This window comes from Castanea sativa, chromosome 8, assembly GCF_040712315.1.
Source record: "Castanea sativa cultivar Marrone di Chiusa Pesio chromosome 8, ASM4071231v1".
NCBI classification, from domain to species: Eukaryota; Viridiplantae; Streptophyta; class Magnoliopsida; order Fagales; family Fagaceae; genus Castanea; species Castanea sativa.
The window spans coordinates 25,534,892-25,548,376 of record NC_134020.1 but is presented as its reverse complement, the minus strand read 5'-3'; the positions used below and the strand labels follow the sequence as shown (position 1 = coordinate 25,548,376).

The window sequence follows — 13,485 nt, the reverse complement described above, 5'->3', positions numbered from 1 at the left end:
TCCATAACCAAAAACAATCACTAAATCCATACACTGCTCACAAAACCCATACTTAAAAATATTTCTCAAAACCCACATATAGATTTGATTTGTACAACCATATCTCAATTCTATTCCCATGGAGATAGAGAGAATCAAACAACCGGATCACAATAAGCAAATGTATGTAATTAAATTTAAGCAAATAAATTTAATTACAGACAAGAGTGGGAAAGCTTGAGTTTGATGAGAAGGAGAAAAAAAGAGAGGAAAGCTTAGGGAGAAGAAACACGCACGGCACACGAGAGAGTGAGAGAGAGAAAAAGAAAAAAAAATATTAAAAAATTTTAGCATCTTGCTACAATAGGGTCTCAAAAATAAGATTTTACTGTAACTTAATGCTAAATTTTTTAAGATTTAGCATATTTAATGTAGGTGAGTTTTTTTTTTTAAATTTTTATTTGAGGTGCTAAAAATGCTAAAAAATAGCATTTAACATTTTTAGCTCATTTGATAAGAATGCTCTAAACTTTGTTATTAAAGATTCTAAGGAAAAAAAATATAAAAATTGTTATCAAACTGGACTAATCCATTTGGTTGGACTAGTAACTCATGAATTGATACCTAACTCAACCCAGATGGATCACTTTTACCCAATTGATTTTTTTTTTTTTTTGGTATTATGAACAAAATTACCTTTATAAGTTTATTGTAATATCATTTTTTACTTCTATGCTATTTAAAATGAGACGTTTTGGTAATTTTCTAGAACTAAAGCTTTAAATGATTTAAAGAAAATAAAAAGAGAATATTTCAACAAGTACAGAAAATAAGAGGACACAAAGGCTTGAAGAAGTTTCGGCAATAGGTTTGTATGTGGAACTTCATTAGTCCCTTTCGTCCCTAAATCTCTCCCCTCTTCTCAAAAATGAATTTTTGGTTGGTAAAACAAATAGGATTGGGTTTCATGAGGAGTTTCTAACTCCATATATGAAACTTGGAGTCCTTTACTCGCAAATCCTATTTGAAAATAACCAAATAAAAATTCTCTCAAACTTTTGTCTGATGTCTTCTCAAAATCAATGGAGTCCTTGACTCTACCATCATGAATTCGTTCAATAGAGTTTAATAAAAATTCTCTCAAACTTTATTTCCCTTAATTAATTTTGGAGACTTCAATCAAAATATCATCATTTGTTAAAATTCCTACAAAGAAGCAAATAAAAGAAAGAGAAATTTGTTTGGACATTCAATTTCTCAAAAAGAGAGTCTTTGGTTCAATTTACATAAAAACAATGACTAATCCTTGAGATTAAAATAAATTATCTCAACCAAAAATAAAATTAAGGTGCGGTTTGGATATGGATTATTGTTGCTACGTTTTGCTTTTCTGCGTTTTGTCCTTTTTTTTTTTTTTTTTTTCAACGTGCATGAACAGTAACCAATACTGTTCATGCACTTTATTTCACTGTGCGGGAGACCAATTTCACTGTTCATGCACTGTAGCCACACTGTTCATGGGACCCACAAGCACTTTATTTAGAAAAAAAAATTAAAAATAGGTCCCACAGCACTATTCACACATTTAAAAATTATTTTGCTACAATGTTTTCAGTTTTCGGGAATAAGCTCTATCCAAACGGACCCTAAGTCAATGCTTAATTAGATACCAAATATTTGACTTCAATGTCCATGATTTAATTAAAAGTCCTTAAGAAAAAATGATGTTAACAAATTTAAGGACTTTAATTAAATCTAAAACCTCAATTTAAGAATTACGAATTGGTTTGACCCCCCCAAGAATATGTAGACAACCTAAATACATTATTAGGTGAAGCCACAAATAAATAAAGATACCTATCCCCTCAAATACAAAAAATAAACTCACGTACCAAGACAATGTAGTTGGTATCAAAGGGTCTTCCCTTGAAATAATGGATTGTAATTAACAGATACGTTATCTTAATTGGGCACTACTCGCATCAATAAAACTCATTTACCTAAATGCTTATGGGTAGGGGTTTCCAGGACCCGCTCAACCCGCCGAAACCGTTCAACCCGCCGCCACCCAAACCAAAAGCCAACCAACCCGAGCACCACCGCGGTCGATGACGGTTTTGTCCAACGAAACTCGACCCTCGTCAATTCAAGTTTCGGTTTCACGTCTCTCAACCCGCCGGAGCCGACCCGACCGAAGAATATAAAGATTTGTTTGATTTTCCTCCTTTTCTTTCTCAGATCAGCCCAGTTTTAGTGAAGATCTCCCTTTCTATGCCCAGATCCGGTGGAGATCTCAAGATCTCCGTCCAGATCGAATGGAGATCTTGAGTTCTCCGTCTAGATCTGGTGTAGATCTCGCGATTTCCACCCGGATCGGGCACAAGATCTCGAGTTCTTCGTCCATATCTGGTGGTGATCTCGTGATCTCGGCAATTTTCGGTGCAAATGGAGTGAGTTTTTGCAGATTCCAACGAAGTTTTTGAAGATTCCGGCGACGTTTGCAAGATCCGGCGACTCTCTCAACCGACCTAAGCATCACTAGAACCCGAAACCGACTCGACCGATTGAGGCCGACAGTCGGTTTCGAGTCCCTCTGCCTTCCACCCGATGCCAGTTGGTCGGGTTTGGGTTGGGTCCAAAACCGACCCGGCCCGATCCGTGGACAACCCTACTTATGGGTGAAATTATGTTTAATGAATTTTACTAAATAACATTTTTTGTCTGACACTCGTCTTTCCAATATACAAATTTGATTTAAGTCTATAAATCAAGTTTGATATCTAACTAAGAAATGCCCATATCTAATGTCATGTTTAACCTATCGTTGATTGCCCTTAATACGTGTGTACGGTGGTTGTGAATCCTATTGCCCGTGTAAAATGTTTCAACCATTGCTCTTTATAATCTCTTGAGAGACCTTCATTCAACGATCCTAGTGTTCTTTAAAACAAAACTATTCAGATTTAGGGCACGTTTGTGTAAGGCTTATTGCGTTTGTATTTTCCTAAGTTGCGTTTTTTGGCTGGTCTATGGCACTGTTCATGGACCAGCCAAGTGCTAAAAATGGGTGAACAGTAAATTTGAGCAATAAAAAATATTTTGCTACAATGTTTTCAGCAATAAGTTTTCAGTTTTCAGTTTTTAGCAAAATAAGCGGTATTGTGTTTTCCTAAGTTGCGTTTTTTGGCTGGTCTAGGCACTATTCATGGACCAGCCAAGTGCTAAAAATGGGTGAACAACAAATTTGAGTAATAAAAAATATTTTGCTATAATAATTTCAACAATAAGTTTTTAATTTTCAGCAAAATAAACGGTATCCAAACACACATTTAGTTTCACCTAACTTAGCAGTGGAGTGTTTCCGTTCAAAGGAAATAGTTATTGTGTCTCTCGTGTTCCAATAGTGCTCCAACAAGGAATAATATTTGGTTGTCTTGACAAAGACCAAGGAACATGACCAAAAAGTTTTTAAGTGTTCTTAAAAGCCAAAGAAACATCCTAGGTCCTTTAAACCCAAAAAAGGGTAGCCAAAATGGGGAAAATGTGATTATAAGTTATAAATAGCCAAACCTCTTTATCAGTAATTGACGTGGGATTAACCACACTCTTGAATGCACAACACATGATGTGTGGCCCTAGTTAAGTTACAATTGGTACTTGTAAGTGTTCAAAAAATAAAGGATCAAGCCCACTTAGACCAATGGTACGTTGTCCTTTAATTTGGCCTAAACAACATAATTTGTATTGAGAGTGAGAAGTTTAACCAAGTGCAATTCTATTTTATGTCCAAGCCTAAGGCTAAAGAGTCCAAGATATCAAATAAACAGAATTTAAACAACAATTAGAAGTAGTAACCTCATCGGGAAAGTTCAAGGATTAGTTTCTCTTATATAATAGTAGTTCAAGTTTTACACTAAGTGTATTACCTTGTTCTCTTTCTTGTCGTAGTAATACTTGGAAATTGTTTATCTCCTTTTTAAGATGGATTCCCTTCTTTTTATAGTCCTTTCCTACGCATCTTGACCCTCCACTTGTACGTTTCCAGGCATTCTCCCAAGATACTTGTCCTATTAAGGCTCTAATGAAGGTGGTAGAAGAAGATGCTAGCTGTGAAGTTATTCATTAGGGGCCATTTTCACATTAATGCAGCTGATAAGGTTGGTGGAGGATATTGAATGCGGAGGTGGAGGGATATCCTCCAAGAAGTTTCCTTCCACCATCCTTATTCAAATTGCCATAACCCTTCCTTTCCTCGGGCCTTTTAGGGATACCCGTTATCTAGATTCCTTCTTTCTTCTCGAGTAGATGAGGTTCTTGGAACTTGCTTACCCTCCTAACCCTAGATTACAAAGGCCTTTCCTTGGTCTTGACTCTTCGGTCCTCGGACCCCACACAGTATTTATCACAGTCACATATTAAATTTGATTTTGACAAATGAGGGTATCCAAACCTCTCTAACTATTTAATTATACTCTCGGGTGTATAGATGTCATGAGGCCTTAGGAACTACTAAGCCAACTTTGGGGCTCATTTAAGAAAATTTTTATAATACTTTTATGAGAAATATAAGAGAGTTGTCAAACAAATCAATTACTTTTTTTTTTCATAAAAAAATTTTAAAAAAATTTATAAACCAATGTCCTTCAGGCACCCTTTAACTTTACTAAAAATTCATTTTGAAATTTCGAATAAACTTCCAAAAAGGCAACATAAAAATAAACAAATCACATTAAAAAAAAATTTTAATTACCCATTCACCTAGATGCATCCATTGGATTCTACATGTCTGTTTGTAAATGACATATCTAACTTTTTACTAAAAGTGTGTAAAAACATATTTGTACCTTGAAAAAAAGATTAGAAAAGTGGGAAAAATTGGAAAAAAGAAACGAGGTTTTAAAAAATTGTGCATAAAATAGAACAGCTAAAAGCTAGCTAATGCTAAATAGACTACGAAGAAGAAAAAAAACGTGCTAGACTAGAGTATTGCTCACCAATAGATTTTTCTTTTTCTTTTTGGATAAATATTGATATTAGATGTTTGTACCTAAATTTCGAGTCATCACTTTATATGCATTCACTTTAATGCATTGTGAGAATACAATTTCAAGAAATTCTTATAGCAAAAGTGCAATAAAACAAATGACCATGGGTTTCACCATGATTTGAACGAAGAGTGCGTAAGTTAAAGAGTATTTATAGGCAAAGTGAGTTAAAAATTTACACGAATTAGATGAGCTCAATAAATCTCAAACAAGGTTTCAAAATTTATAATACTCAAGATTTTAAGACACAAAATAGTTTGTATAAATACATTTGTAATTTTTATTATTATTATCTTTATAATAAATACATTAGTAATTTTATCAAGAGGTATTAATAACTTTCCTCCCAATATTCATATTAGATAACCTCAACTAGTCACCTTAAACCAAATCATAACCTCCTTTGTATAACCAACGCATAACCATAACATCAACCAAACCATAACCATAACCATAATCTCAACATTGTTACCTCAACCAAATTCTAGCTTTCCATCCAATAGTTTGTATAAATATATGTGTAAATCACCATTGTTACCTCAACCAAACCATAATCTAATCTTGTAACCCAAATAAGTACTCCATTAGTGATGACATCTTTCAAGTGTTCCATCTTAATTTTATTCGTTACAATGTTCATCTCAAGTATAAATGTTAGCCTTGTAGTTCGCCATCTTTTACAATCTACTCAACCTTTTATACCAACATTAGTCATACTCATATCTACTTTAGCTAAGCCAACACTATCACCATTACCTTTATTGCCAAAGCCAACATTGCCATCTCTACCCTCATTGTCAACGTTGCCAAAGTCAACACTGCCACCTTTGCCATCGTTGCCAACATTGCCAAAACCCACAATTCCAACAATTTTGTCCATTTCTTCCAAAACTCACACTTCTAGTCCTACTTTGCCAAAACCAACGTTGCCTTCATTGCTCACACTACCAAAACCCACAATTTCACAAATCCCCCCTGTCCCAACTCTTCCAAAACCCACACTACTAGTCATACTCACTTTGCAAAAGCCAACGTTGTGACCTTTGCCCTTATTGCCAATATTACCATATTTGCCCTCATTACCAAAGCTCACAAATCCATCTATCCCTACTATTCAAACTTTGCCAAAATTGACATTGCCAATGATTCCCTCAATCCATCTATCCCTACTACAAATGTTTAGTCTACATTTTGTAGGTAATTTAGTTCAACTACGAGGCTTGCAATACTATCAAATAAATTTTTTTTAAAAAAATCTATTTCACATTCAATGGGAAGGGAATGGAAAAGTGGGGAGATATAAAATATTTTAGTTTTACTTATTAATTTTTGGTTGAAGAGTGGAAAAGTGGGGAGATATAAAATATTTTAGTTTTACTTATTAATTTTTGGTTGAAGAGTGAAAAAGTGGAAGGATAGAAAAGAGAGTTTGTAAAATGTTACTCTTATGCCCCTATTACATAATTTTTTATATATAAATATTTATATTTAAAAAATTATTTTTTTTGGAATAAAATAAGTAAGCCAAATGTTCAACAAAGAACCTAAAAAAAGAAATAAAAAAGAGAGTTAACATTGAATTTAGTTTATGAGAAGGGGAAGGGGTAAATGAGTACTTTCCCTCCAACCCATTCTACTCTCCATTAGGGATAGCAATTTAAACACGTACTCACAACTACTCGTTTTACTTGCCCTAAATGGATGGGTTTACCTACCCCGCATAACAAATGGGGCGGGGATGGGGGATAATATTTTCCCCCGCACCTACCCCCCGTTTGCATTTAAATAATTAATAAATATTTTTATAGGTTTTTTATAAGACATACATATGTGTTTTTATCCTTCTAACTTTAAATTTATGATTATATATATATATATATATATATATTGTATTATTGAATTTATACTTTTATGTTTTAATATTTACGTTGTTCACATTTTTTAATTGTTGTATTGCTATGTTTGAATTGTATTTGTATTTCTTATTACTTGAATTGTTATGCTTTGAGAAGGTTTTGTAACATTAAAACTTTTTTTTTTTTTAATGTTTTATGATTTTTAATTTAATGCATCCAAAATAAACCTTTAATAACTCTTATATATATATATATATATATATATATATATATATATATATATATATATATATATAATAAACTGGATGTGCTAAAACGGGGCAGGAAAAAAAAAAACTGCCTTGAAGCGGAAGTGGGGTTGGGGCGGGGAATAGAACCCGCCCCATGCTCACTCATTTGCCATTCCTACTCTCCCAAAATCACCCAGTTAGACGCCCTTCCCACCCAAAATATCTCATATTTTTCCTCTTCATTTTCTATTCTCTTTATGTTCATTTTAATTAAACACTAAGTCCAATAATTTTGGAAAAAATTCAAAGCAAAATTTGTTGTCATTGTGATTGCTTGCATCGCAAATATTTTTCCTTAATCATTGCGCATGCTTGTGAAGTGTGTGGGGGGAAGGGTTGAGGTTCAATTTTTGAGAAGGGAGTTTCATATACATAGGATTTGTTTGGTTAGAGATTTCTAATATCGTTGTTTAAGTATTGTGGAAATACGTGTGAGTTAAAAAGTATTGTGAAAATAAGTATATGAGTGTTTAAACACTGAAAACTATTATTTAAACACCCTATCAAATAGACTCATATACATTTAGATTAGGCTAGAATAGAATTTATATCTTATGTATAAAAAATATATTTTTCATTAAAAAATAATTTTTAAAACACTATTGTATTCGTTATTGACATAAATTAAAAAAAACAAAAATTTTAGGTTCATAATTTTTGTTATAATTGTCCACATGATAAACTGTGAATGATAAAAAAAAAATGGTGAGTTCATGTGAAAATTATATACAGTTAGTCACAATTTACCATATAGGATAGTTGTAGTAAAAATTGTAACATTTTATTTAGATCTAGAAACTAATATAAATAAAAATCTTTAAAGACAAAAAAAACAAAAAACAAAAGACACAATGAAACTGAAGCGGGAAATTGAAAAAAGTTTGGCGGAGATCCTCAAAAACTTCATTCCAGCGCACAAAAATTTAAAATATTTTCAAACTCGCTCCCCATTGGTCCATTTCAAATGACACGGATCGCAGCACAAAGATCCATATCCGTAGAAAAGCCCTAAATCCAACGGTTCATACACCTTGACTCCCTAATCCTTACGACACTCAATGCTTCTTGCACTACACACCCATCTATAAAGCCACGCCACATCAATTCTTACTTACTCCATCTCTATCTCTCTCCGTCACACTCTTTGCCTTTCAAATCTCAATCATTCATTCTCTACAGTTTTCGTTTCAGTCTTGCCCGGTAGGTGTTTGTGTTTTTGTCTTTTATAATGGATAAGAAAGGTGCCGGGGGAAGAAAAGGTAGTGGCTCAAGGAAGAAGTCGGTTCCCCGATCCGTCAAAGCTGGTTTGCAATTTCCAGTCGGTAGGATAGGCCGGTACCTTAAGAAAGGAAGGTACGCCAAACGTTTTGGATCAGGTGCCCCTGTTTATATGGCAGCCGTGCTTGAGTACCTTGCTGCTGAGGTATCAAAAACAACAGCAACCCCTTTTAAGCCTCTTATTCTTTCTCTGATCCGTGTTTGCGTTCTGGGTTTCGCTTTTTTAGTCTTAGTTTTTATTGGGTTGTATCTAATTTGGGTTTTCTTTTAACAGGTGTTGGAGTTGGCTGGAAATGCAGCTCGTGACAACAAGAAGACTAGGATAATCCCAAGGCATGTGTTGTTAGCTGTGAGGAATGATGAAGAGCTTGGAAAATTGCTTGCTGGTGTTACTATAGCTCATGGTGGGGTCCTTCCTAATATCAACCCTGTTTTGTTGCCAAAGAAGACTGAGAAGGCTACCAAAGAGCCTAAGTCTCCTTCCAAGGCTACCAAGTCACCCAAGAAGGCTTAGCTTAGTCTTTAGCCTAAGTTTAGATGCTTGGTTTTCATTTTGTATGTAAGCTGGTTTTAGGATCTTGCTTATTTTTTTGTTAATTTTGTTGATTGTTGTGTAGGGGAAAAGTTAATGGATTTGAAACAGCTTTGTGATCTCTATGTTAGGATTTTGGTAATGAATTAATGGATGAAATGAAACCACTTGTTTCTACTACCAAAATTAACGGGTAATGTTATTAGTATTTTTTTGTTGGTTATTGGTTGAGGGAGATGTGGGTTTTTTTTTTTTTTTTTTTAATAATTTTTTTTCTTAGAAAGTGGTATGCATATGCGAATTGGACTGAAGTTGAAGCAAAGAACAATTTTTCCTCCTTTTTCCTTTCGTAAAGCAATCTTTGCTTGCACATGCTTGATTCATTATTCTCTCCACTTTTGGTGGATTCTGTCTGTCCCTTTCTTTACAATGGGTGTGGCATCTAAACTTGGACGTGTAATTTAACAACTACCACATAAGCTATCGCCTTTTTTTTAGGGAGAACCTATCGAGGCAAATATGTTTGTTAATTGGCCATGATTCATGAATGGTGTTCTGGTAGCTTGATGGGTTCAAAATCTCGGATGGCGGAAATGCTCATTTAGTAGGAAAATTTATTTTTATTGATTTATTATGCATACGTTGAATAAGATAGGAATTTATTGTGATGGCATATTCCATTCCATATTTCCTTGTATTAACTTTTTACTATGTTTTATTGTAACTTGTATATTTTATGGATTAATTTGTAATTGGCTGAAAGGTGAAACCATGGTTTTAAAAACTAGTACAGTGAAAGAACTAGAAAATGGACTAATTATTGTTTTTTTGATCTGATCGGTCTAATCGATGGTTGAATTAGTGATGTTATAAATAATTTAATTAATAATTATAAAATAAATAAATAAATAATTTTATACTTAGTTATTTTAACTAAAAAATTTAATAATAGTAAATATTAAACTTTAGCTTATCAACTTTTAGACATCACTTAACACAATTTGACCCCAAAAAAAAAAAAAAAATTGATATACAAGCACCCATAACCCACTATAAAATATTTTAATTATTTTTTAACCTTTCAAATAACAAAAAATAAGTACACCAATGGATAGTAATATCATTGCCCACTTGATATTTTTTTCCCCTCCACACATTCTACACGTTAATACTTAATATCCCATCTACCACACATTGTGTTCCTACTTCTTTAATAATAATAATAACAACAACATTAGTAATATCACAGTCAGTAAAGTTTGATAGTACATAAACTTTTTTCACTTATTAAAAGTTAAAATGCCGTTTAAAACTTCTTTGGATTAGAAAAAAAAAACTAATTTGAAATCTCAAAATTTTGTAACAATTCACGTGGGTGTGTTAGAGGGCACACTGCCACAAGTTTCAAACAAAAAGCAAACCTCCTTCACTTTTTATTTTTTATTATTAAAAGTCACAACAAAACAAACAAGTGAACTACTAAAGCCTCCAGAAATAAAAACTTTAAAACAAAGAGAGGCAGACAGATGGAAGGATGGGCGTGAAGAAGAAGAATGATTGGTCACTTTTGGAATAGTGTTAGTGATGACGGTATTATGGGTTACATGGTATTTTCTTTTACTGTTAATCACTTTTTTCTTGTTTTTTCTTTTACAGTCCAATATTCTTTTTCTAGTTGGTATCCGATTCTTTTTCTTAGGCTTCACCACTGTTGAGGACTTTTTTTTCGCCCCACGTGGCATTACTTCATTGGCAACCCATGCCACATCAAAATATTATTGATTTTTTGGGTAAATCTCTTTAAAGCCCAAAATAAGCTTATATCTCATGAATTGGGCTCACGTGGCCCATAAAATCTTTACTTCAAGAGCCGAATTCATGGTCCACATTTCATTTTCATCAATTGGGATCATAACCCCACGGCATCATTAACATTAACATATAGATCGGGCTAAAGCAATGAATCAAAACTCACGGCCCATATTACCTCTCTTACACTCATGGCCAGCGGCTTTTTCAACAAAAGCCCATATTCACACAAAATGACAACAAAACCCAAGGTACGTCATCTCATCTTCGACTTATGATCCAAGCTCATAAGTCTCTTTGGGGAAACTTTGGGAGTCGTGGTTTGGAAGGCCAAGAGGTATGTTCAGTAAAGCTCCAGCAGTTTAAAGTTGATAAAAGAAACATGTTGCTTGGCGTGTCTTCTCCAACTCCCTGAACTCTGATGAGTCCGTGTGTAGTGGGTAACATATGGTAAACATCTCTTATCATATAACACTTTAGATGATAATATTCCCCATTGCTCTTTTCCTAAAGCTTAATATTCATCATGTGACAAATACTCAATATCCCCAGCCATCTAACTGTTGGAAAAATAACTGTTCATTCAATTCCCAGCTGTTGCTATACAAATTTGGAAATTTCATTATATTATTCTACATAAACCTTATTACTACTTTCAGCTAAAATCCAACTCAAACACATGGCCTAATCTGATTGGCTATCTTTAATTTTCAACTATATGCAAAGTATTCATGATATCTCTCAATACCCAACTGCTGTCTGCCACAATCAGACCATCTATTTCTCTGCCAGCTACTAGAGCAGAACATTAAATACTCTTCCTGCTCACCAAGATTATGTCATAACACAATGAGGCATTGACTAAATCTCTAAAGCTTCATTAACTTTCAACCAATCCTTCTATTACTTACTAGAAATGTGTTGTAATGGAACCTTGCACCAAAACCACAAACACCCAAAAGGAGAAACATTTCCAGCAAAACCCTAGCAGTGTATTCAGCACTTGACACCTGGTTGGGAGTGATATAATCAGCCATTTAATGTTGAAATCCCAGCCGCCAGCTGCTATACCCAAAAGAGTAAGATACCCAAAATAGTAAGATACCCTTGAACGAGATCTTACCATTTTCAGCCAAAACCATAAAGTAAATGTTGAATAACCTCTCCAACACTCTGAAATCACCATGCTGACCTCTTTTGTTTCTGCCCAAAGCAACAACTGTCTTATGACAGCTGTCTTATGATAGCTGTTACAACCTTTCTTGACAACTGGGACAGCTTTTCCTGACAACTGGGACAGCTTTTTCAGAACAGATATAACAGCTGACCAGTAGCCTGAGCATTACTTTTTTTTTTCCACATTTGGCTAAAATCAAAACCAACTAAAGTAACTATCTTTTTCTTGCCAAAATACCTTCCTTTTTTGTAGCTTTTTCCCCAGCAGCTCTTACCCGAAATAGCAAGAACACCTTGAACCTAAACATACATTTTTTTGCCCAAATCTTAAGATGGATTTTCTGAAGATTCATTGCTATTTGAGGCAAATTTTGGCTGAGATTATCTGCGAAAATACTCCTTTAAACTCAGCTAAATAGGACCCCTCATCAACACTTTAAGGGGAGACAAAGGGAGAAGAGCAACTCTTTCACAAGCTTTCTATTCTCTCTCCCTTTAATTGTCTTCTCAAGCTCTTAAAGAAGTTCTGAGTTTTTAGTTTCAAAATCAAGAACTAAACTCTTCAGCCCTTAGCTCATAAATGCCTTCATAAGCCCTCATCCATAATCCAGCAGAAAATCCCAGCAATACATACCAGCAGAAAAGCCCAGCAGTAAATTCCAGCAACATTGCTAAACACACTGCAACACTATTACCCCTCTTATACTCATTTTCTCACTTTCCATATTCAGAAAATACACATATCTTACTGCTCCTATCTCCAAATACCTAAACACATCTCTATACTCTTCACTTACAAAGCCTTTCCTCTTGGAAAGCAATCTCTACAATTTCTATAACGGTTATAATCTCATATTTTTACTATCTTTAACCACCATATCTCTCATACTTCCATATATCATACATACTACAAATGCTACATCCCACAAAACATTTATATCTCTAAACATCTCTTTCTCCACTTTTCACACACAATCTCATATACATTTACTACACTATTACATATAACACGCTACACTCTTCTAAACTCCACTCTAATACTTTTTTACTCTAAAATTCTACTATTTTGCTACTCATAAACACATATCAGTACTTTTCTCTATCTCTCTTATAAAAGCCCTTCTCATGGAAGGCATAAACTTTTAATGCTAAATCTCTTCTCCTATAAGGCACCAAGATCTCATATCAAAGCCCTTCTCATGGAAAGCACAAATCCATCTTATATAAATTCCTTATCTTAGAAGGCACAAATACTCCATACAAAAGCCCTTCTCATGGAAGGCAACACTATTCATAACTTCACAACAACTAAAAGAGCATTGTCAAGGGGAAGACTCATTTAAGTGCATGATAAGAGGGGCAAGCTTAACCAGCCCCTACACACAACTGGACATACTCTCTCTCCCTCCAATTGCACCTATTTTTCCCCCTAAATCTTGAAGTTGTCATGGCAAATTGCCTCTCTACCGCTGGGGTCACTCTGCTGGGATATCATCAACTCACAAAAGCTGTACAGCTGG

The 13,485-nt window shown here is 34.2% G+C and overlaps 1 protein-coding gene across 1 annotated transcript; it reads left to right on the top strand.

Annotated features, from left to right (window-relative positions):
- The first annotated feature begins 8,205 nt into the window (after positions 1 to 8,205).
- Positions 8,206 to 9,166, top strand: LOC142605549 (histone H2A-like). Its single transcript, XM_075776950.1, has 2 exons — positions 8,206 to 8,593; positions 8,723 to 9,166. Exons 1-2 carry the CDS (start codon positions 8,399 to 8,401, stop codon positions 8,960 to 8,962), a joined length of 435 nt encoding a protein of 144 aa, XP_075633065.1. The 5' UTR covers positions 8,206 to 8,398; the 3' UTR covers positions 8,963 to 9,166.
- Positions 9,167 to 13,485: the final 4,319 nt, after the last annotated feature.